At 37.7% G+C, this 26,129-nt stretch overlaps 1 protein-coding gene across 3 annotated transcripts in view; it reads left to right on the top strand.

The window, feature by feature from the left end:
• The window catches only part of CFAP97 (cilia and flagella associated protein 97), a 39,995-nt gene extending 19,790 nt beyond the window's left edge, over positions 1-20,205 (top strand). For all 3 annotated transcript variants that reach the window (XM_042934307.1, XM_042934305.1, XM_042934306.1), the window contains exons 3-5: positions 7,036-7,304; positions 17,154-17,304; positions 18,656-20,205. In XM_042934307.1, coding sequence (XP_042790241.1) covers positions 7,036-7,304; positions 17,154-17,304; positions 18,656-18,783 — 548 coding nt within the window. In that variant the 3' untranslated portion in view covers positions 18,784-20,205. The remainder of the gene's footprint in view (positions 1-7,035; positions 7,305-17,153; positions 17,305-18,655) is intronic.
• The last annotated feature ends 5,924 nt before the right edge of the window (positions 20,206-26,129 follow it).

Raw genomic sequence — 26,129 nt, 5'->3', positions numbered from 1 at the left:
GTATTTCTGTCTTTCAAAATTATTATTCGTGCTCGATTGACCCACTGTTTTTCAGATCCAAGAATATTTTTGTAAGGATTCTTGGTTTTTCCCCGTAAAACTAAAACATTGGACCTGGTAAGATATAGATGTGTGCATGGCCAGCCTATCTATGCCTTTTCTGCACGCATTTCTCAATATACTTTATCACTTTCAACTTACACTCTTTGGGCTCTTCTAGGCCTCTTAGGCTCAACTAATTTCTTCATAACCTTTTCCACTTCAAATGAAAAAGACAACAGTGGCAATGCATACCACAGCTCAGAAATTGTGAGCAGGAGAGGTGCCTGGGTGGCTCAGTCGGTTAAGCATCCGACTTTGGCTCAGGTCCTGATCTCACGGCTTGTGAGTTCCCAGCCCCGCGTCGGGCTCTGTGCTGACAGCTCAGCCTGGAGCCTCTTCAGATTCTGTGTCTTTCTCTCTCTCTCTCTCTCTCTCTCTCTCTCTCTCTCTCTCTCTGTCTCTCTCTCTCTCTCTCTCCCTCCCTCTCCCTGCCCCTCCCTCGCTCATACTCTGTCTCTCTCTGTCTCTTAAATAATTAAAAAAAATTAAAAAAAGAAATTGTGAGCAGGAGATGTGACACCATCAGGGAACAGCTCAGGTGGGAGCACAGCATACTCTGCACCCTCTCAATTTAAACATCATGTTAAAATGGTTTATTGTTTTGATTAAAAATTTAGTGAGCTATTAGAGGAACTATTGGGCCAGAGTTCAGATAGTGAGGGATGCCTGCACAGCTAACAGTGTTAATGTTATTTACTGGTTTCACATAAACTTGTTAACAAGTTTGTAAATTCGAACTATAAAATATTAAGCCTGGGAAACAAAGGTTAATCAAAGAATGTAAAATCAAGTCTCCCAGTTATAGGCCAGAGAACAGTGATACAATATTAAACTTGATTACTTACAAAATGTGGTGAAGAACATTCTACAAGTGGAATCAGAAGATTTTTGGCTTCTGGGTCTCATCCACGTGACCATAGACAAGCAGTTAACTGTGCCCTAGTTTCTTCATTTGTAGGATTAGGTAGTAGGTTGCTAAGGTATATTCTAAGTTCAGAGTTCTGGGGTTCTATGAGAACTGTTAGAAGGGAAGATTAGTGTGGACTAGCATTATTAAGTGTCTGGCTTTATTTACTTAGTTACCTATTTATTTTCTTATTTGTTTATTTTAGATATCTTACTTTAAAGTAGACCTTGAAAATTTAGTAGGATTTCTAAATATTTCAGCCTCTTTTAGCTCAAGTAGGTGGCTGCTTTGGGGAGACTTCCCACCCCACCCCAAGCCTGCCTTGACTATTTAAATGTTCATAAGGTGTGGTTGGAATTAAGTTCTTCGGCCTTGGTCTGTAAAGCACTGAATAGGCAGGCAGAGAGGACATTTTGAAAGTGGAGTGAACAAAAGTTTATGCGTTGGGTTATGGCATGAATCTCATGTTTGGAGAACAGTGAATAAACGGACATGACCACATTTGAAGGTATGTTGCGTACTTTGTGCAGGCGAAATTAGGTCAGGTTAGGAAGAATCTGCAGGGCAAAATTGACACATTTTGGAAACGGACCACCTAGATTCTATGTGAAATAATTAGATACATCATTAGAGGATGTATCCTGAGAAGAACAACTAATGTAAGAGAAAGCTAGGATTAAGGCAGCATTGATGAGTGAAGAAAGTGGTTGCACTTACTGTTCAGCTGATAGCACCACCCCGGAATGAAGCAAGCGCCTTACTGCAGGGGAGGGCGTGGGCCTGTTACACTCCTGGGGAAGAGGCTGCCTGTCCTGAGAGTGGCTCCTGCCCCGTCCCCCCGGGCAGCACCTCATCCCTTTACTGGCAGGCTTCAGCGAACGAGGTTCAGATAGGTGAGTAGGAAATCTCAGACGTTGTCAGCTCCCTACCAAGTATTAATACCTTTGGAGAAAAGCTAAAATCAGCCAGAGGCACCAGACTCGTAGATGAAGGACATAATACTTGAAATAGAGCTCAGTGATTTTTTTGGAGAGTAGCTGCAGGACCCCACTATTTCCGCTAATAAAACAAATTTGCCTTTTACCTCACTCTCCTGTCTCGTGTGCACAGTGGCTTTTCTAGGGGCTGTACTACAGTGACAGCACACTACACTGAATGCAGAAGCAGACGTGGATCCAGCTGTCTTCTATTAAGGCAGGCGTTAAAATATTTGCAAGAATTAAATCTGCCGTTCTCCTCGCCAATTATTGGTTTTTTTGTAAAAGAACTATTAACCTATCACTGGTTTATTATTTCCAGATAAACGAAGATCTTTAAATGTTTTTACTTTTAACTTTGAAGTTTATTTTGAGAGAGAGAATCTCAAGTAGGTTCAACACTCAGCACAGAGCCCCATGCAGGGTTCTATCTCATCCCTGTTATATCATGACCTGAGCCAAAGTCAAGAGTCGGGGCCCTCACACTGAGCCACCCACACACCCTACTTTAAAATTTCTTTTAATGTTTATTTTATTTGATTGATTGAGAGAGAGCAATCGTGAGCCACAGAGGGGCAGAGAGAGAGGGAACAAATCCCAAACAGGCTCTGCATTATCAGTGCCAAGCCCGACATGGGGCTTGATCCATAACCCTGGGATCATGACCTCAGCTGAAATCAAGAGTCAGACGCTTAACCGACTGAGCCACTTAGGTGCCCCCTACTTGTAATTTCTAACATAGTAAATATGGATAGATGTAGCTCGCATAAACATTCTTTGGGGTCCTCAATAATCTTTAGGTGTGCAAAAGGTCCTGAGACCAAAAAACATAACTTCTAGAAGGATGTAATTAGAATATTTGATTTGCAGTGTATTAGAGGGAAAAAAAATTAACAATCTTTCTAAAGGGGAAACAATGGGAAAAAATAACAAAAAAAATATTTAAAAAAAAGATGGGGCACCTATGTGGCTCAGTCAGTTAAGCGTTAGACTCTTGATTTTGGCTCAAGTCATGATCTTACGGTTTGTGACGTCAGGCCCCATGTTGAGCTCTGTACTGACAGCACGGAGCCTGCTTCAGATTGTCTCCCTCTCAGTGCCCTTCCCCTGCTCACTTGCTCACTCTCTCAAAATAAATAAACTTTAAAAAAATGAAAAAGATTGTAGGAAGAGATCAAACCGTATAAGTAGGTGGTTTCAACTTACCAGAAGGTGCTATCAGAATATCTTTAAGAATTTAAATCAAATCCAACCTAAAAAGACATTTTAAGTCGTAGGAAGAATGGAAAAATAAAGGCTTGAAAAAGATATGCTTAGGCAGGTATTAACAAGGAGAAAATAGAAGTGTCAATCCTAACAGTATGCAAAATAGAATTCAAGAAGTGAATTTGTCCCACTAAAGGGACAAAGAAGTATTTTACATTAATAAACTGACCACAAATCTACCAAAGAGATTGATAAAAAGCAAAACAGAACTAGATCATGAAATGGACGGAGCTGTAATCGCTGGGGAAGACTGATTGATTGATTACATCATACACAGAGAAAACTTAACTGCTTGCTTATGGGATAAATGTCGCCCACATGTGTTTTGTCTGTTACACAATATTTAAAGTGATGAAATGCCAGTTACTGTTGCTACATAACCAATTAGCTCAGCACTGGGGTGTGGAGAGACTCCAGGGTAGGGTGACTTGATGGCTGGGGACTGGAATCAGCTGGGTGCTGATTTATTGATTTGTCAGGTGTCTGGGCTTGCGATGACTTAAAGACCAGACTTTGCATGGGTCCCGACTTCTTCACATATGGTGGCCTCGGTGTAGCTGGATTTCTTATTCTTAACACGGTGGCTCAGGGCTCCACGTACAATGTTGAAGGAAACAAGACAGTAACTTCATCCCCTTTTATGACCTAGCCTCAGAATGTGATCATGCTAGTCCTATAGCATCATTTCTTCCACATTCCTTTAGTTTAAATGGTTATAAACCTTCCCAGATTTAAGAGGGAGGGGCATATACCCTCCATCCTAAGTGGGGGACTGTCAGGTAGCTTATGGACATGTTTCAAAACCTCTTTAGTCCAACATACTGCTTTACATTCCTTCAAATGCAAAAAATACATTCTCCTTTTCAAAGATCCCCCACCCCCAGCCTTGACATCGAGGGTCTAAATCAGGTCTAAGTGCAGCTGAACCTCACTCGTGGGTCCTCGGTCATATCTCTTTGAGTCCTGGGACAGGCTTCTGCCAGGAGAGATTAGGAAGGCGTAGTAGTTATATTTTTGAACCCCATAAGTCCTAGTTCTTCTGTATTCTGTGTTTTAACTGAAAACTGATCGGTTCTTGTTTTTAGCTCCTCTCTCTCCTTTTTCATTATGGATACAATCAACCTTGAATAACTCTCAGCATCCTGCACGGGGATCTACTTAGCAAAATCCACCAGTGGCGGGTATTTTTTCCATTTTCCTAGTCACCACTGGCAACAGTTTTGCTAAAATTCTGTCACTTCATCCTCTACATCAGCAGTCTCCTCCAGACCCTTCCAGCTCTGGTCTCAAAGCTAGTATTTTAGGTTTTTATTGCAGTAGTACTCCAATTACTGGTACCCAGTTTTGTGTTAGTTATTGTTGCTTTGCTAACAAAACACAAAACTTAGATGTGTAAAAGCAGCAACCTAGGATGACTCGAAAGACTAGGATCGTAATGCCTACACGTGGCCCCTTTATGTGGTTCAATTTCCTCACAACATGGCAGCTTCAGGCTAGTCAGACACAGGGTGGCTCAGGGGCCCAAGTACAAGTATTCCAGCAAACAAGGTTGGGGGGCTACAGGGGGTGCATCTCCTCCTTTGCCTAGCCTTGAAAGTCACACTTTTGGCTATATTGTTTTGGTCCACACAGTTTCAAGCCTGCCCAGATTCAAAGGAAGGGGGTGGGAAGAATGTCACAGAATTTCTCATCTGACAAGTTCATGAAGAAGACAAATTTAATAAATTCAGTTGTTATTCCTTGCATTGAGACCTCTCAGCTACAGGTGTTGATTTTTTTCTTTAAACCTTTAAAAATAACTTTATGTTTTTAGGTTTATTTATTTTGAAAGAGAGATTGCTCACATGCAGGGAAGGGTGGAGAGAGAGGGAGAGAGAGAATATAAAGCAGGCTCCACAACATGAGTGTGGAGCCCGATGTGGTACTCAAACTTGCGAACTGTTGAGATCATGACATGAGCCAAAGTCAGATGCTTAACCGACTGAGCCACCTAGGCATCCCCAAAAAAATAACTTTAAAAAGAAAATACCATTGGTTTTTTTAATAGGGATCATGAATATCCCTACAGGATGTTTTTGTTTTTGTTTATATTTATTTATTTTTCAGAGAGAGAGAGAGAGAGAGCGCGCGTGCGTGCACCCACAAGTGGGGGAGGGGCAGAGAGAGAGAGAGATCTGAAACAGGTTCCACGCTGTCAGCAGAGCCCAATGTGGGGCTGGAACCCATGAACCATGAGATCATGACCTGAGCTGAAGTCGGTTGCTTAACTGACTGAGCCACCCAGGTGCCCCCTAAAAACTTTTTTTTTTTAAATGCCATTCAGAAAATAGCTTTTAATTCCCTTTAAGATTTAATTTTAAAAGCTTTCATATGTGGGAGAATTAATCTAGAAACCTTATTAAATTCTATAAAATGTGCATTTCTTGGAAGGAAGATAATTATGAACAGCACACCTATATCTTTCTAAATGTGTTCTTCGGGTTTACCATTAACTTGGTATGATTTTCAGCAAATTACCAACCTTTAATTCCCTCATTTATTTTGTATCAGAAAGCCACTGTTAATCTTTTTTTTTTTTTTAATTTCTGTAATCTTTGATAGTCTTTGGTTTAAACATAGGGGGGTAGACTTCTGGTTCTTTTGACTATGTTCAAATGATTTGACTTTTCTGCACCAGTCACATTTTAAAATGGGGATTAAAAAATGTCTCTGTGGATTTAACAGTGTATTTAACAGTGTAAAATGCTGAGGAAGTTAAAGAATTAAAGGTACTCAAGTAAAAACAAATAACAGCTACTTTAAAAAAATAGTGTAAAAAACAAATCACATGTTCCGGTCAGTTAATCTGATACAGTGTACTCATTGGTAGTGCAGAGTTAAGTTGAAACATTTAGCAAACTTAGTATTTTTAGAAACTTTTAACAAGTGTTTTGTAATAATTGTCACTTACTGAAAATTGGTGAAATTTAAGAATTAAGCATGTTGGTAAAATTTCATTCGATAACAATAGTATGCAAAATATTTTTATTGGTTAAAAACTCCTTTTATATAATGTATTCATTTTGACTTATGTTAAATTAGGAATAAAATGTTTGATTTTTACTGTAGAAGTATTTGTTTTAATGTCAATATTAAGACCATAAAGTATTTTCAGATTAAGTTGAAAGTTTCAGAATATTCTGGGTTTGTTTTTTGCCAGTTGTTAGCCATTGTTTCCATCAGTCATTGCTGAGGACTTTATTTATTTATTTATTTATTTATTTATTTATTTATTTATTTTTAAGATTATTTGCTTATTTGGATAATCTCTGCACCCAATGTGGTGCTTCATCTCATGACCCCAAGATCAAGAGTCACATCCTCTCTACATGTTAAGCCAGCCAGGCACCCGAGAACATTTTATTTTCTAAGTATGCCCTCCAACTCACAAACTGTCTCAATTGAAGTATTGTATTACATTTGTGTATTTGGTGCACTCAACCAGAGGTTTCTAACCTCCCCCAGCTACTAGGCTGCCTTAGGGAGACGTCTACATTTCTTATTAAAATATTTTTACGGTTGAATGTATAGTTTTTACTCCCAAAGAACCCAACCAAATGTGAAACTCTAGGCTGCCTCTGATTTTTTTCCTACATAGTTGTAGTATGGATGTCATTATTTTCATACATGCCTTTTCATGACTTAACATAGTCTCCATTTCTAAGAGCTGAAGCGTCAGTTTGTGCCGTCACGTTGCCATGTGCCTTGTTCAGTTATCTTTCCTTGTCTTGTTCGCTTCTCTAGCTTTTCTGCAATTAGATAAAAAAGGACCGCAAAGACACCACTTTGATCAGCCTTCAGTAGCACCAAGGAAAAACTACTCTTTCACAAGAGAGGAGGTGAGACAGATTGATAGGGAAAATCAGAGGCTTTTGAAAGAACTCTCAAGACAGGCTGAAAAATCAGGAAGCAGAAGTACGATTCCTAGAAGATCCGTTGTTCATCCCCCTAAGTTATATCACAGTGCCCTCAACAGGCAGAGGGAACAACAAAGGATTGAAAGAGAAAATTTGGTAAGTAACTAAAATTTTTTAGTCATCAAAGAAAATAAATGGTAATGATTTATAAGGCCAACTGACAGGAAATCAGATACACCCACATTTTCATAATTATATAAAAGTAAGTATGGATGTGTATGGTGTGAAATACATGATGAGCCACGAGCTGGAAGGTACAGTAGGTGTTTTTTGTTGGTTTTTTTTGGTCATCAAGCTAGATTTTGAGGGAACGTTAGATGAAATTACTGAAAGCTGTATTATTTGGCCAGGTGTGTTAAATCTCTGCAGTAGTGTAGGAAGTGGCATTCCAGGGGTCAGATACACGTATCTTTTGTGAAGTATTCAGTCACTAGCCAAATCTGTTTTACTTTATTGTATCCTTGAAGGCCGAAACAATTTACGTATTATTTATTTTAAAGGATAAATACATCTCAAAGAGATCAAATTTTGGTGATCGGCTCCTTGAATTAAGAATCAGATATTAAGAATCAGATAACTAAACTGTGATGTTCCAAGGAATATAGGGACTGTTGAAAATCTTCACATTAAAAACTATTACTCATATCATTTTCTTCATAAAACTCCATTCATAACAATTGTTGGTGTTTACTGGGCTCTTACCTAAATGCCGGGCATTGCTCTAAGTGTCTCCAAATATAAGCTTATTGAATCCTAACAGTAATCTTTCAGGTAGGTACTGTTTTTATTCACATTTTACTGATGACATGACAGAGATCTAAAGGGATTAAATAATTAGCCCAGGGACACAGAGCTGGTGAGTAAATGGCTGAGCCAAGATTTTAAACACAGGTAGTGTCTTAAACCAAAATTAGACCCTAATGGGCACATAAATTCAGAGCTAAGATAATTGATAAAGCTATTATTAAAATTATTAAAACGGTTTCCAGAATTCATCCTCATTGTATTTCGTCACCCATACGGTTCTGTTTGACCATGTGCTTACCTGAACTTGTACTAACACTTGTAGAAATTTTTACTGTTGCCACTAATCTCAAGAGCCGGGGAGCTAGGATGGTGTATTTACAAAAACCAGTAAAGTCTTAAACCCTTACGGGCATGTGGCAACAGGTAGGTGGCAACAGAGCAAGCTGAAATGAGGCTGTGGGCAGTGAGCTACATGCCAACTCTGTGCACGTGACCGTGGCAATTGTTTAAGATTCATCCATGACTTAGGAAGATTTGAAATTATGTCCTGAACATTTGGGTTTGGCTTTTTTGTTTATTTTGACTCTCCTGCATGACTCTGGAGCCTCTTTCACAAGCAGTTCATGGTGTATCCTGTTTTACAAAGTTTAGGTCATTTCATCCTCACAGCACCCTAATGACGTAGTTACTGTTGTTGTGGAGGAGCAAATGACACTCTGATTGGGACGTTGGGATTGTTCAAGGTCAGGCAGGTAGCAGAATCATACGCGAGTTACCTAGCTTTGGGGTTACTTTTTTTTTTTTTAACAGCTTTTTGAGATACAGTGCGTATACCATAACCATTTAGGGTACAATTCAATGGGCTCTGGTGTCTTACTAATTTTTTTAAGTTGTAGTAAAACAGATATAAAATGTGCCATTTTACCTCATTTTTGTGGTCAGTTCAGTGGAACTATCACTGTTGCCAAAACCTTTATTGTCGTCCATATAGAAACCCTGTACCTATTAATAACCCTCTTTTCCCCCTTCCCCTCAAGTAACCTCTAATCTACTTTCTGTCTCTCTGTATTTGCCTAATCTGCGTTTCATGTAAATGGAATAAGACAATATTCATGGTTTTGTGTCTGGCTTATTTCACTCAGAATGTTTTTAAGGTCCATCCATGGTGTAGCACGTGCCAGAGCTTCATTCCTTTTTCTGGCTGAATAATATTCCGTTATATGTGTGCACCGCAGTTTGAATATCCATATGTTCACATGTTGATGGACACTTGGGTTATTTCCTCCTTTTGGCTGTTTGTGAGTAATTTTGTAGCGAATACTGATACATAAATGTCTGTTCAAGTCTCTGCTTTCAGTTCCTTTGAGCGTATACCTAAGAGTGGAATTGCTGAATCGTATGGCAGTTCTGTGTTTATCTTTTTGCAGAACCCGGGTTTACTTTTGAACAGTTGAAACCATTTGTGTAGAGTGACAATTCCGTGTATGACTAGGATGAAAACTATCAGCAGCCTCTTTTTACAGCTTCGGTCATCCCTGAAATCAGTTGTACGTTACAGCTATTTTAATAAACAGTGGAAAATTGCCAGTTTTACTCTTTTTACATACACTTAGTAGTTTGTATATGTGAGCAATATTTTTGTCCCATTTGATAGTAAGATCTTACTAGTATACTTGAGAACAGTAGAAATAAAATGTGGGCCACATGAATCGTTCACAATTTTCTAGTAGTCATATTAAGAAGGTCAAAAGAAACAGATGAGATTCTGATAAACTATTTTATTTACTGAGTAAATTCAAAATACTACATTTTAAAGTATGTAACCAATGTAAAAAAATTAATGATGAGATATTTTTTTTCTTTTTTGTGTACCAAGTCTTTGAAATCTGTTATACATTTTCCATTGAGTGCTCATCTCAGTCTGGCCATATTTCAAATGCTGTGTAGCCTCACAGTGGTTAGTGGCCTTGGACATTTAGCTCTAAATCAAATACTAATTCATGCAGAAGTGAAAAAAGTAACTTCAAGCTGAATAGGAAAATAAACAATTCATTATAAAATATCATTTATTATGTTATTGTCTGGAGAGTTTATCATCTACATTTATGTTTAACACTTCATACTCTAAACCAAAACAAAACTTTTCTTGACTGTTTCTACAGTTATTCCTCATAATGACTGTTTATTTTTTCTTTTTTTAAAAAAATTCTAGGGGTACCTGGATGGCTCCGTCGGTTAAGCATCTGACTCTTGGTTTCAGCTCAGGTCATGATCTTGTGATTTCATGAGTTCAAGCCCCATATAAGTCTCTGTGCTGGCAGCATGGAGCCTGCTTGGGATTCTCTCTCCCCCTCTCTGCTCCTCCCTCACTCATGCTGTCTCTGTCTCTCTAAATAAAAAAATAAACTTAAAATTTTTTTTTAATTCTATTGTAAATTTCCATTAGAAGTATGTCAAATTTATGTTTTAGTTGGAGAGTGTTTGGCGGTCTTAAAATATTATCTTCTTATGGTATGTCTTTCCATTTATTCAAGCTTTCTTATATTCTACCTTAGTAAATTAAAAAAAAAAAAATGTATGTTTATTTTTGAGAGAGAGTGTGAGCAGGGGAGGGGCAGAGAGAGAGAGGGAGACACAGAATCTGAAGCAGGCTCCAGGCTCCGAGCTGTCAGCACTGAGCCTGATGCGGGGCTTGAATTCATAGACCATGAGATCATGACTTGAGCTGAAGTCGGATGCTTAACTGACTGAGCTACTCAGGTGCCCCTTCCTTAGTAAAGTTTTGTGGTTTTCTTCAAAACTATGTATTTCTGTGCTTTTGTACATGAAATTTTAATTTTTTTTTTTTTAGGTTATTTATTTTTTGAGAAAGCGAGGGAGCAGGGGAGGGGCAGAGAGAGAGAATCCCAAGCAGGCTCCACACTGTCAATGCAGAGCCCGATGTGGCGTGTCAAACTCAGGAACCGTGAGATCATGACCTGAGCCAAAATCAAGAGTCTTAACCGACTGAGCCACCCAGGAGACCCTGTGCATGAATTTTTTTATTACATTTTCTGTTTGCTCTTGTAAACTGTTAATTTTTGCATATGTCTTTTATAATCTTCCACCTTCCAAATGCTTCTTTAGATCTGCATTAGCTCTAATAGTTCCTCTGTGTGAGCTGGTATATTTTTTAATCTGTTTGCTAGCCTCTTCATAATCAAAATACATGCATGCATACACACGTGTACACACCCACGCACGCTCGTAGTTATTTCTGTGTCAGATGTAGTGCACAGGCAGGGTCCATTACCTCTAAATGTTTATGATTTGTATTTCCTTCATTCCTGTATCTCCAGTGACAGAGACCAATCAGACGGCCAACAGGCATGATGACTGAAGAGTTCTGTTCCAGTACTTTAGCTTGCTGGTAGTCCAGAGGCTGTTTAGAGTGACATAATCCAAAACAAAGAAATAGTGCTGTGCTGAGTGGGTAGAACAGGAAGGCAAAGATCCTGTATAAAATCGAGTCCTGTGCTTCAGAGTTAAAAGCATACTGTTAATCTTTCTGGTGAAGTTCACAATTTTCATTATGTTTCAGGAGGCAAATATTACCTTTCCTTCTCATTCAAAAAGGAAACAAATAAAAGGAATAATAAAAAGTAATTTTATCTAGTAGAGGGCATGCTTGCTACCCTACATAGACTCGATTAAAATTTGTGAATTTCCAAAAATGGGTCTCATTTTTAAATTCGTGGATTTTGAAATACTCTCATTAAGCCATATTTCCTTAATTCATTTGAATATAATATGAATCCTATTTTTATGAAAGAGTACCACAATAATCTTAGCAGAAGGAGAGGGTGATCAGGTGAGTAAGGGTGTTTATATTTCGCTTTGCTGTCTAAAAGAAATGAGATTATTTTATTTTTTTTCTAAACACTTATTAATTATTAAGAGACAGAGACAGACCGTGAGCAGGGGAGGGGCAGAGAGAGAGACACACACAGAATCTGAAGCAGACTCTAGGCTCTGAGATGTTAGCACAGAGCCCCATGTGGGGCTCGAACTCGTGAACCGTGAGATCATGACCCTAGCCCAAGTCAGGACTGAGCCACCCAGGCACCCGGAGATTATTTCATTATTTAAATGTATGTCAATTGCCTTCTTTGTATGTGAAAGAAGAGGATGAGGGGAGGTGAGTATTTGAAGCAAGATTAGGGAAAAAGTAAGATTCCGTAAGGAATAGATAAGGATTAGAGCCTAGAGTTCAAATGGAATTAACTTGTTTTTCTTTTTTTTAACTTTCTGAGAATACACACACACATACATATGTATGTAATTAGTTTTAAATCCAGAGAAAGTAGGCAGTAAAGTAGAACATAATCTTTCCATTCAGGAATTCTTCTGTTAAAATATTTTTTTTTATTAAAATATTTTTAAAATAAAAGTAATGCATATACAAATTCAGAAAATGCAGGTCATTCTTAAAAACATTAAATGAAAGGTAGAATCCTCCTTCCATCTTCTGTTCTTTGCTAGTCCAGAGGAGGAATTTTATTTTATTTTATTTTATTTTATTTTATGTTTTTTAAAATTTTTTTTCTTTTTTTTTTTAACATTTATTTTTGAGACAGAGACAGAGCATGAACGGGGGAGGGTCAGAGAGGGAGGGAGACACAGAATCGGAAACAGGCTCCAGGCTCTGAGCGGTCAGCACAGAGCCCGACGCGGGGCTCGAACTCACGGGCCGCGAGATCATGACCTGAGCCGAAGTTGGCCACTCAACCGACTGAGCCACCCAGGCGCCCCAGAGGAGGAATTTTAGACCTCTTAGATAGAATGTGAAAACTATCAAGGGGAGAGTGATACGTTGTCACAAAGATGAAGATTTATGGTAAAGCTCATATAGGGGCGCCTGCGTGACTCAGTTGGTTGAGTGTCCGACTTCGGCTCATGGTTGTGATCTCATGGTCTGTGAGTTCAAGCCCTGCGTCTGGCTCTGTGCGGACAGCTCGGAGCCCGGAGCCTGTTTCAGATTCTGTGCCTCCCTCTCTCTCTGCCCCTCCCCCACTCATGCTCTGTCTCTCTCTCCATCAAAAATTAACATTAAAAAAATTTTTTATGGTAAAGCTCATACCTAGTATAAGAATTCAAGTGTGATTCGTAAGATCTTGAAATAATTTATAGTTCACTCTGATTTTCTTCCTTCTCTGGTTATTGTCTGTGTCTCCTTTCATACAAGAAAGAAAGCTAATGATAACTAAGGGTGGCTTCAGTTATAGAAAAATAGAAAGAACAATCCTGGTTTTCCCTGACTGTAGGATGCTTGTTACTCTTTAATGTCCTTCGGGGTCTTTGCTTTATCACTTTAGAAACAATGAAGCACCTCCCCTCTGCTGACAACTGCAGAAATCATTAACACATTAGTCATTCATTTGTTTTAACTTTTCTGTTTCCAGAGATGGACAGGATTCAGGTTGGGTTAGTTTTCCTTCCAAAAAGAATACTTCCTAAATAGAAAAACAAATATTTGGACAAACTATTTGGGATTCATTATTAGAATTTGATTTGAGTAGCAGATTCTAAGATTGAAAATACTAGGATTTTGTAAACCACAAATTGAAATATAAGTATCCATTCTTATCATTTCTCAATTCATGAAACATATTTATTTAGTGTCTGCTGTGATCTGTGTAAGACACTGAAGGAATATAAAAATGTCTGTAAAATACTGTCCTGTCATATAATATATAACATAGCTAGGAAGGTAATACTAGTTAGTGCATGTCAAAAAACTAGAAAATAATACAAAGCAATATGAATGGTAGCATTAATGTTTGATAACTCTGTACCAAATGCCAGGGACTGCTGTGAGCATTCTATATGCATTATCTCAATTAACTGCTTAAAACTGACTCTTGGAGATTATTTCATTAATACCCACATCAAGTCATACGGTCATATAATCATTGGAAGAGCCAGGATTTAAATGCACGTCTTTCTGACTAGATAGCTTACATTTTTGTTCACTCTGATGCAAATGTTAAAATATTTTGAACTGTCATTTTTTAAGTTTTACCCAGAAGTACTAAATTATTCACTAGATTAAAATGTATCTACTTTTGATTTTACACTTTATACAGTAATCAGTACTTCATATTTTGATAGTTTCTATAAGCAAGAGCTGTTTCTAGTAGAAATCATCCCTTTAACTTCTGCTTAACTTATTCATGACATACAAATGATATAGTTCCATGTAATTTAGATAGCTGATCTCTCTCTCGTTTTCCAAAGTTTCTGCCTGTAAACTTGATAAGTGACCTATCAGGACAACAAAATGAGTTTATTCTTTGCCTTATTGTCAAATTATTTCAGAATTGATTTTGATTATATTGCTTTATATGTTTTATATCTGATGAATAAGCGTCACAGTTTTCTTAAAATTTAAAAAAGAAAAACCTAGCTAGCCAAAAAAACAAATTTAGGAAATTAGTTTATCCAAAAAATAGTGAGGCTTCTACTAGCAAAAAAACAAAATTAGTAGTTAACTGAAAATAAATTTTCTGTCCTGTCCCCCCCACAGCCCAGAGGGTAGTTAATAGGGTAATCAGATGACATGGCAAATGATGCCCTGCCTCGCAGAGTACATGGTGTGATACGTAGGAAGTTTCTTACTCACTTATAAATGTCTCACTCGGGCATGCAAGAGTATTCTCTTCTTATGCAAACTATAAATGACAGGGCAATATTTTATATTTTTTCTTCTGTTCCTTCCAGTGTCTTACACAACTCAGAGCAGTTACAAACTGTAGGTAGAAAAGGTATAATCCTAGGAGGTTTTGCCCTTAAAATATACAGCCTCACTATGTACGGTGAGAAGAAGACCACATATGGTCTTGTGATGGCAAGACCATAGACTTTACAGACGGAACCATGTTTAAATTGTAAGTCTGGGCTCAGCAGAGAAAACCGTTAGCTCTAGTTGAGTCTGGCTTCCCGAGGGAGTTAGGTGTGCTCTAGCCTTAGAAGGTAAAAACTGAGAAAGGCCACTTCATGCCACAAAGAGCTGGCAGGCCGAGATCTCTCATTTGGTCGGTGTCCTGCTTCATGTGCTCTAGATCGCTGCCGTTTGTCTCCAGGTTCCATTTATTTCTGTAACACCTTCCTTCTCCCTTTTCTAAACAGCTCTCTGGAGTATTTTGACTTGTTCTACTACCATCTATCACTTCTCTGGAATTACTCAGAACACCAGTCAGAATAGAAGGGTGAGGGTGAAGCTGATGAGAGCAAACACAAAGTTGAGAAAAAGTTCTGGATATGGTTGGTGGTCATGGTTCACGGTGATGTGAATATACTAAATGCCACTGAACTGTAAGCTTAAAATGGTAAATTGATAAAATGGTAAGAATGGTAAATTTTATGTATTCTTTGCCATAATAAAAAGAAAACAGCGTTGAGGCAGAAGGAAAAACAAGGCGTGCAGAAAAAAATTTGTCCTGTGACTGAATTCAAGAGGCTGGTTTTTTAATGGGAATCTGAGTGCTGAACAAGCATTCTCTTTTCAAATAAAGATCAACTTGCTACAGAGTTAGTTTAACTCGATAAAGAGATAATAAAACAATCATAGATCAATTCCTTGATCCATTTGGTCTGCTCAGATATTCCCTTCTCTACGATACCTTTGAAAATGAAACAAACTTTCTACCTTTTAAAATATGAGGAAAGAAAATAAAATTAGGAATGTTTACACATTAGATTCTGTTACAGAATCATATTAAAATACAATGTTACTGGATATTATGTTGCCTTGGCTAGTTGGTTTATATATCTATTTAAAAGTTATAGTAGATGATTTTCAAACTTAAGAGTAAAAACTTTTTTCTTCCAAACTAGATTTTATGCAGAATATTTAGTATATGAAACAGGCAACATGGAGAGCACAGATGGACCAGTAGAAACTGGGAGCGGGAGACCTGAGAGGCCACCCCCTTGGCCTCTCCTCAGTGTCCAGTTGGGGCACAACTGGAAAGTAAACAGCTAGAAAGCCAGTGCTCTAAAGTCATATATAGAATTGATAGTAGCTTAGATAGGTTTGTGGTGATGTCTAGGTTGAACGAACACACTGGGCTTTTAGCATTTTGTCCATTCTCTGAGAAAATCACATTTCATGCATTTCCATTTATAGCACCTTTCCAAACATTGTAACCTGACATGAAAGAGAGATGTGCCTGTGATCAGTTGTTAAAACCATACTGGTTTTATAGGATAGGTGAAACCCTTGGATTTTCCTAAAAAAATTTTTTTAATGTTTATTTATTTTGGAGAGAGAGAGAGAGAGAGCAGAACATGAGCAGGGGAGGGGTTAGAGAGAGAGGGAGACACGGAATCCAAAGCAGGCTCCAGGCTCTGAGCTGTCAGCACAGAGCCTGATGTGGGGCTCGAACTCATGAACTATGAGATCATGACCTGAGCTGACGTCAGAGGCTTAACCAACTGAGCCACCCAGGTGCCCCAAACCCTTAGATTTTCCTGAAAGTATATTATTTGAAATATTTTTTCACATAGCATCTCAAAAGTGATTTTAAAATCTTTATTTCATAAATTTCTATTAAGTATTTACTGATTTAACACTAATTTGAAGAGATATCTGTACCCCTATATTTATTGCAGCATTATTTACAATAGCCAAACTATGGAAGCAGCTTAAGGGTCAATCAATAGATGAATGGATAAGAAAGGCGTGGTATATATATAATGGAATATTACTTAACCATTAAAAATAATGAAATCTTACCATTTGTAACGTGGATAGAGCTAGGGAGTATTATGCTGAGTGTGTCAGATAAAGACAAATACCATATGATTTCACTTCCATGTGGGATTTAAGAAACCAAACAAAGGGGGGAAAAAAGAGACAGACAAAAAAGCAGACTCTTAACTATAGAGAACAAACTGATGGTTGCCAGAGGGGAGGTGGGGGGACAGGTGAAATAGGTGAAGGGGATTAACAGTACGTTTATCATAATGAGCACCAAATAACAGAATTGGTGAATCACTATATTCTACACCTGAAACTAATACAACACTTTATGTTAACCGTGCTGGAATTAAATATTTTAAAGTGCCTTTTTAAAAACTTACTGCTGTTGTTTTCCTGAGTTATTGCTATCACTTACTTCTATCTAACATTGACTTTTGAATTGTCTTTAAATGAAGGCTTTATTGAAAAGACTTGAATCTGTGAAACCAACAGTTGGTATGAAACGCTCTGAACAACTGATGGACTATCATCGCAATATGGGTTATCTCAGCTCATCACCATCCACCAGACGAGTGAGATCAACTCTTGGCCAGTATAGCCCGTTAAGTAAGCATGCTCAGAGTTATTTTGTTCTTGTGTGTATATTTTATCCTTTTTAAAAAATATAACTTACGTTCTTGGATGGAGTTTGAAAATGGCTGACTTCTGGAAGGCATTGTATTATTTTTCACTAGTATGCTCTGCTCTTGTGTCAGTTCACTCAACTTCAGGTTTCACTCACAGCATGTAATGGTAGCACAGGAAAGAAACAAGAAAAACGGTTGAAAATATCAATACTGTCTTCAGTAGTAGACATTTTATTACATTTGTTAGAGGAAGAAATGAATAGATAACGCTGTTTAAAAGTGGCTGAGACGTTCCCCCTAACGAGCTAAGGATGATTGGTAATATCCTCCAGCCCCTATATGTGCTTTGTCTTCCTCACTGGTTAACTAAAACAGGAATCAGCAGTCTGTAGAGTCATCACATATAATCCGTCCTAATGCTTGACCTGTGATCAACACACACCCAGCTAGTGGTGCGTCCCACAGAATGTCGCATGGAGTGGCCACCTCGTGCTAGGGTGTGTGACACAGGAAGTTTATGCTGTCGCTCCATGTGTGCATTCTAAACCATAAAAAAAGAAGCCGAGGCACCTGGGGGACTCATTGGGTTAAGCACCCGGCTTCAGCTCAGGTCATGATCTCACTGTTCGTGAATTCCAGCCCCAGGTCAGGCTCTGTGCTGACAGCTCAGAGCCTGGAGCCTGCTTCAGATTCTGTGTCTCCTTCCCTCTCTGCCCCTGCCCTGCTCACAGTCAAAAATAAATGAAATAGGTGAAGGTGTCCTTCAAAAATAAATGTTAAAAAAAAATTAAAAAAAAAAAAAAAAAAGAGCGAGAGAGAAGCCAATGTTAGAAGAGAGCTGTAACCACCTATGACATCCCAACTTCCCAGTGCTCTGGTGAGTCCATTCATTCATCTCATTCTTCGAGCATCACTTCCTTGCTATAGTCATTGACTGACATAGGGTCTTAATCCAGTAATTCATACTCGGCATTATGCCTTGAACATGGTTAATTATTTCTTGAACACATTTGTAAATAGTTATATAAAGTGGCTTCTTTTATCGCTTGAATCATTTGAGCAGCTTTTTAAAACATGTATTCCCATCCCAAATCTGTTGAATCCGAACCCCCCCAATGTAGAGTCCGGGCATGTTTCTTATTATTTTTAATTTCCACAGGGAGTTCTGAAGTGCATTCCTGTTTGAGAATCATACTAAACTACTAAAAATTCATGTGAGATAGGGAAGAAAAATTTATTCTGAACTTTAAATTAGGAGAGGAAGTTTGTCAAGGGTTAATGGATGTATTTAGTTTAAATAAAATTATTTCTTGTTCTTCATATATTTTCAGGAGGAGCTTCTAGAACATCCAGTGCTACCAGTGGTCTCAGTTGTAAGAGTGAGCGACCAGTTTTTGACACATCCAGTGGCCTGTTGCTAAGACCTAAGCCCCCTAATGTTCGTACAGCTTGGTTATAAAAACTCTTTTTACTTTAAACCTTGTTCATCCGGTTCTTATTGAAGTGCTCTTGTATATTAGTATAATTCTCTGTGTAAACGTCTGTAATTTAAAATTTACAACAATGAGTTGTAATTTTACTGTAATTCAATGCAAAATTGTTTAAAAAAAAACAGTTTAATGTAAAATCAGTGTTTCCTGTGAGGATGTATTTCTATGAGAGGTATATGTCTTTGATAGAAAAATGGTAGTATGTATGTATATTTTCTCAACATAGAAAATGATTCAGCTCTTACACTGACAGAACAGTTGTGATAATATCACACTGTACGTCGGACCCAAGATGTTAACTACATTGTTCTTGTTTTATGTTTTTTTTTTAATTTTTTTTTAAGTTTTAAACCATGATCGTAGCTCCTAAATATAACTTTGTTTTCTCTTTGCTCCAGAATTCAGGTGGTATAACTCTTAATTTGATTGTAAGACTTGATTGTATACTTACTGTGAACCGAAACTTGAAATTTGTTTCCATTGGTGGAGCTGATTTAGATTTGGTGAGCAGACTGAGAGAAGCGTGTACTAGGGCAGCCCTTGTGATTCACCAAAGGCATCTACTACCTCCATATGAGTGAGTGTGCGGAGTTAGATCTTAAAAATGTGATCAACCATTCCAAACCGTTTCAAACTGTGAGTATTAGAAAGTTCATCTTGGAAGCAAGCTCCTTCTCTTCCACGTTCTTACACATTCAGGTAAAGTACCACTGACGATTCTGAGAAATGAGGTAGACTTTAGAGTCACAGTCCGCTACGTTGTGAATAGGTTGTCCAAGGACCAGATCGCCACAAGCAAAAGCAACTATTTGTCGAGCACAATAGCACCACCAGTTTGAAAAGGCAAGAAGCAGATCCTGAGTTGTGTCAGAACAGTGTTTTAAGTGATACTGTTAACAAGTTGTGTTACGTTTCAGTGTTTACTGTATTCAGAGAGGAGATAAATAAGAAATGTGTGGTCTTAAAGCTTTGGAAATTCCAGCTACTATTTTTAAGGACTGAGAAAGAACATTAAAATATGAATGGTAGAGGAGAAATCGCACACATTTTGTTGAGGCTACCTTAAATGTCAGCTAATTTTCTTGTTTGGTTGGGGCTTTTGAGTTGAATTCTGGCAGAACCATTTTTGCCAGTCCCACTTTGCAAATCCTGGTAATCTTAATGGAATTAGTAAGGGCAAATAGGGTGTCATATAGTTGACAAATCAGAATATTTCTCTGTCGATCTGTGGGCTCTCATTTCATATAGCCGAGTACATCTCGGTCATGGCCGCTTCTTCTACCTCGGTCATCGCTGATGCATCATCACTTTTTCTTTACTGGCCTGTTCAGTATGCCTTTAGGATGTACTGGGAAGTTTCCATAATAAATGCCAAATCTTTCTTTTTTTAATGTGAATTCTTGCTCTGTAGCCACGATAATATTTGTTGTTTGTTTTTCCAAGTTAACTCAAGCTTTTGTAGCATGTGGACTGAACTTACTTTTCTAACCACCTTGGGCAGTAAGCCAAACGTCATGTTGCTAAATATCTATTCAGAATGTCTTGGTCTTAAGTTGGCATTGATAGATTTTGTCAGAAGATAGGGCCTGTGAAGTGTGGCAACAGTGGTGTTGAAAAAAAATCACGTGAACACAACCTGACAGATTTTTCTGCTTCTTTCTTTGGGCTATAATGTTCATTCATTGTTATTTGAAGCTCTCTTCTGGTGCCCATGTTTTTACATCATTTAGCACTCTATTTATTAACTTTAGCTCTGCTAAACCAGGGGTGTTTTGCTTTCTTTTGTGTTTAGCTTACTGCACTTTTAATGTTTGTATAACAACTTATCTTTAAGAAGAGATAAGGTAATGCTGAATTTGGACACCCGCCTGATATGGTAAGCCAGTTTTTAGAAATTGATTTTTAAGTTGTTAGGGAAAATCTATCTATATATATCTATATCTAGATATCTAGATATCTAGATATAGATATATATAGAAGATAGATATAGATATCTATATATAGATATATAAAAATATAAACCTTTTATGTTCATGACATTAGTCTCTGGATATATTTTATATGGCCTTTGCTGTCATAGGTCAGGATTACAACACATAATTTTTATAGATCAAGCTATACTTGGATTTTACATACTAATTTCATGCCTTCAGTTTTTACTGCTTTGACGGCGGGTTCATCAAAGTATTGCTGATAGCTGGGATCCAACTTGGAGTAAAAGTTGGGAATTCCGAGCAGCAATGTTCGTCCTTTCAAAGCAGAATTCACAGGTCTGTCGTCATGAGTACTTATATACGATAAGTAAAAAATAGAAGGATAGAAGTGGAAGAATATACTATCTTCTGGTATAAGCCAAGCTACTTTGAAGGTTTAAGGGACACTTTTATGAAGGAATCGTAAGTATACTATTTTTATTTTCAAAACTTCTAAAAGGTGAAGGATCACCTAGCACCACTACATATTAGGTTCACTTGGACCTAATATATATACTTTGGAAATTTACGTCTGCAACTGGAAGTTATAATCCAGAATCTAAAATTATCAGGCAAGATTCTTATTGAGAGTTATTTTCATATCTGTCAAATGTTCAACTAATGTTGCCTCCATTTTAACAAGATTTTATGAGAGATTTTGAACTATTGAGATTATTTCCTAAGGGATACCTATTTTATCTCACACTTTCCCTACTTTGTTCAGTCTCCATTAAAAAGCTGCTTTCTTAGCTACTACTCCGAATAAAAGTTTTCTGGTTTGCTTATAAATGTAGTGTAATGCAGTTCTCAAACCATTAACCCAGTGTCCAAAAATGGTACGGGAGCAACTTTAGAAAGAGGTCATCGTGATACTTGTGCGCTTCTCCTGTTCAGATTCAGGCACTGCACACTATGCAGAGTGTTATGGCCAGTATAAGTCGGAGACACAGTTGAAATTATTATATTTTAATAATTAAATTTATAAGATGTTTAATATCTTAAACGCCAAAATCTTAACCTATAAATGATTGTATACCATCCTAGGAAATGTGCTTAATGCTAATGGCTACTTTATTTCCATGAATAAAGATTAGTAATAAACTTAAAAATCAACATCTTTTTTTAATTTCCCAATCTGTTAACGTGTTTTAAGCCTGAAGAATTAGCTTGACATAGTGAAGAAAGAAAGAACAAAAGATAACTGAGTGTTGATCCTGTGCCCATCTCTCAAATATATTTTCTTTTTTCCCCCATAAATTCATATGTGGCAAATGTATTTTCTTGTTCCCATTTTAAAAATGAGAATAATAACTTTTTTAAAAAAAATTTTAATGTTTATCTATTTTGGGGGAGAGAGTGCAAGCAGGGGAGGAGTAGAGAGAGAGACACACGCAGAATCTGAATCAGGCCCAGGCTCTGAGCTGTCAGCCCAGAACCCGATGCAGGGCTCGAACTCATAAACTGTGAGATCATGACCTGAGTGGAAGTCGGACACCCAAACGCCCAACCGACTGAGCCACCCAGGTGCCCCGAGAATAATAACTTTTATGTGCCTTACAAGTCTAAGAATTAAAATGAGGTTGGAAGGAGGGTATTAGTTATTTATATGTTTGAAAGTACGACATTTACGTGGGAAAGAGTTTGCTTAAAATTGCCTTGCTGGTCGCCTCTTTAAACCACATCATCTAATTTGTTCTGTAAAATTGTTAAGATGCTGCAACACCTTATAGCCTGATAGAATGTTTTGTTTTGTTTTTTTTTAAGCGTCCACAGCAACATTTCACGTGCATTATGAGTGATAAGAAATACTCTTTTTAAAACTTGCTGCTAAAGCTTCAATTTAGGAATTTTTTTGATGAGGGTTAATAATAATGATGCCATTGGAATAAATCACTGAGTAGTTCCAGCAGTAGTATATGTGAGCTCCCAACTACAAAGTTCAAGGATGCTTACAGCAAATAAGATTACATCGTAGCAGAAAGTTTTATTTGATTTTAAAATTCTGGTGACAGATTTTTAAGCCACTGAGATATTTCTGGAGGCTCCATGATACAGTCTTAAATGTTCTGTGCCTCGGTTTGTAAGTTCAGGTAAGTTGCAGTATTTGTTCTAGATGACGTTTTTTAAGGTTTTCTTGTTTTACAAAGTAAACTTACGAGGTAACCTGTCATTAATTTACTATAATGAGAGACAGGATTTTTTCCTACGAACCTAATTTGACATCCACTATTATAAAATGGTAAAAGAATGTAGATAGCTACCAAAAAACTATTAAAAACTATAGTTCCAAATTCTTACAGTATTTTCATTACAATGATAGTCTTCACCAAAAATCACACACTTACTTCATGTGTTTGGGAATTATAGCCAATCTCCAAGTTTGAAGTAAGCTTTGTTTTCTTTATTTCATTCTGAGAATTTTTTATTTCATGAAGAAAATACCTAGTATTAAGTAAATATATCTTCTTTGCATGTAGTTGTGTATACTAACTAGAAGCACCTAATTTTACCATTAATTTAAGAAGATTTAATTTTTAATAATATTTTGGGGAATGTGAGAGGGATGTGAGCATGACATAAAGATTTTGTTAACCATTTATGTAAATGCTACAGAAATACAGAAAGGGGCACCAAACATAAATGTACACCTCATGTATTGTTAGAACGCAAATACCCGTGTCACCAATAACCAGATCCAGAGTTGGAATATGCCAGAACTCGTGAGATCCCTTGGGGCTCCCTACGAGTCACGACACTCTTTTCCTGCCAAAAGGTAACTGCCATCTTAGCTTTCAAGACTGTTGTGTAGTTTTGCCCATTTTTGAATGTCCTACGAATGGAATTAGATTCTTTTGTGTCTGCCTTCTTTTGCTGTACGCATTCATGTTTCTGACATTCTTTCATGTTGCATGCAGCTGTAATTCATTTGTTCTCATTTCTGTATAATATTCTAGCGTGTGACTGTACCGTGATTTTTTTTATCCATTCTGTGGTTGATAGACATTTGAGGTGGTTTCCAGGTTTTTGGTTATTACAAATCATGCTAATATGAAGTTTTTTGTAGACATATCTTGATTACATATGCATGCATTTGGTTGGCATATACTTCAGAGTGGAGTTGCTGGGTAAGATTTAGAGTTTTCCAGAGTGAGTGTACCAGTTTTCTCTCCAGCCAGAAGTATATTAGTTCCTGTTGTCCCATAGCCTCACTAATATAACCAGTTAGGTGTGTATATAGTGTTATGCCATGATTTACTCGCACTACTTTGATGACTAATAAGATTGAACACTTTCATGTTTATTGGCCATTGGGCTATCTTTTGTGAAGTCCCTTTTCACAGTTTTTTGCCTGTTTTCCTATAGGTTGAATGTCATTTTCTTGTTGATTTGTAAGAGTTATGTGTTCTGGATACAATACAGTCCCAGTGTGAGGTATACTGCAAATATTTTCTCCCAGTCTGGCTTGCTTTTTCACTATAAATGATGTCTGTGAACAGAAGTGCTTAATTTTACTTCAGTCCACTTTATCAGTCTTTTATAGTTAGTGCTCTTTTAAAATGTTGGATTTTATGAAATTTTCATTTAACCAAACACATGAAGATATTCTGCTCTATTATTTTCCAAAAGTTTGACCTTTCACATTTAAAATAAAAAATTTTTCAATGTTTATTTTTGAGAGAGAGAGAGAGAGAGGCAGAGAGAGAGAAAGAGACATAGAATCCAAGGCAGGCTCCATGCTGTCGGCACAGAGCCTGACGCGGGGCCCAAACTCATGGACTGCGGGATCATCACCTGAGCCCCAGTCAGACACTCAACTGACTGAGCCACCCAGGTGCTCCTTACCTTTCACTTTTAGTCATGCAGTTCATTTGGCATTGTTGTCTCTTTTTCAAGAAAGAATTCTGTTACCTTAATTATTGGCTTCCAGCTTTATTCTTTAGGTTTAATTTGCCATTATTTTTCTAATTCCTTGAAATGGATGTGTAGTTCACTGATATTCAGGCTTTTTTTTTTTTTTCTTTTTTAAGTAAACTCTGTGCCCAATGTGGGGCTTGAACTCACAACCCCCAGATCAAGAGTCACATGCTCTTCTGAGTCAGCCAGGTGCCCACAGCCTTTTTTATTTTCATTAAGTTCAAAATATTTTTGAGTTTCCATTGTGATTTCTACTCTTTAACCCATGGGCTCTTTAGAATATATTTTTATTTATTTATTTATCTATTTAAGATAGAGTGCACAGGCGCACAAGTGGAGGAGGGGCAGAGGACGAGGGGGGAGAGAGAGACAGAGACAGAGAGACTGAGAGACTGAGAATCTTAAGAAGGCTCCGTGCCCAGCTCAGAGACCAACATGTGGCGGGGTTCCATCGCACAAACTGTGAGCTCATGACCTGAGCCAAAATCAAGAGTCAGTGTCTTAACTGACTGAGCCACCCAGGTGCTCCTGGAATATATTTTTAATAGGATGTTTTAAAGTTACGTTTGTGTTTTTGGTTTATATGAAAAATTGTAGAAAGATCTTAAAACTCTACATCAGGGGTCTGCAAGTTTAAAGCCTCTGAGCCAGCCAGGTTTAAAAGGCTTTTACCTTTTTAAATGTTTTTTTATTAATCAGAAGAATATTTGTAACGTGAATATTATGCAATTCACATTTCAGCGTGTGTACATAACTTTTATGGAACACAGCCATGGTTATTCATTTTCTCGTCCAAGGCTGCTTTTGCAATACAGCAAAGCCAATGTGTCAAAGACCATCTGGCCAACAAAGCCTAAAATATTTACTGCCTTGTCTTTCAGAGAAAGAGTTTGTTGACCCCTGCTCTGAATGGTGTTTTCTTCCAGACAGGATTTACTTTTGCTTCTGGCAGGCAGCAGGGTGCTCGAAGTCGCAAATCGCATTAAAACAGAGATTGAATCGGCATCAGTGACTGCAGGCTTCCAGTTCCCTTATTGTCACAGTGTCACCCTTCGGGGGTCCCAGTCCAAATGGGTGTTTATCTAGGGCTCCCCTTTCTTGGAAGGCCCTGGGTTCTGGTTTTTGTCCCTTTTCCCTCAAGAGGTCTATCAAATTGTTTCTAGTTCCTCAGCACTGCAGCTGTGTTTTCCACAATTTGAAGATACTCCATGGGGTAAACTGACCCCCAAATACTAGGCTCACTTCTGTGGGTTCAGATCTTGGCGTTGGCCCCGTAATATCACATGCCTTATTAGTTCTCCAGTGACTTCGAGCAGATTTTTATTTTAAATATTAGTTTGAATCCCTTTTCTAGTAGTTTTCAGAGGGAGCATTGGTTTGCACTTACCTAGTCTGCCAATATGGAAACCTTTATAAACCACAAACTC

Source organism: Panthera leo, chromosome B1 (assembly GCF_018350215.1).
Source record: "Panthera leo isolate Ple1 chromosome B1, P.leo_Ple1_pat1.1, whole genome shotgun sequence".
NCBI lineage: Eukaryota > Metazoa > Chordata > Mammalia > Carnivora > Felidae > Panthera > Panthera leo.
This window is presented reverse-complemented; position numbering and strand designations above follow the sequence as displayed.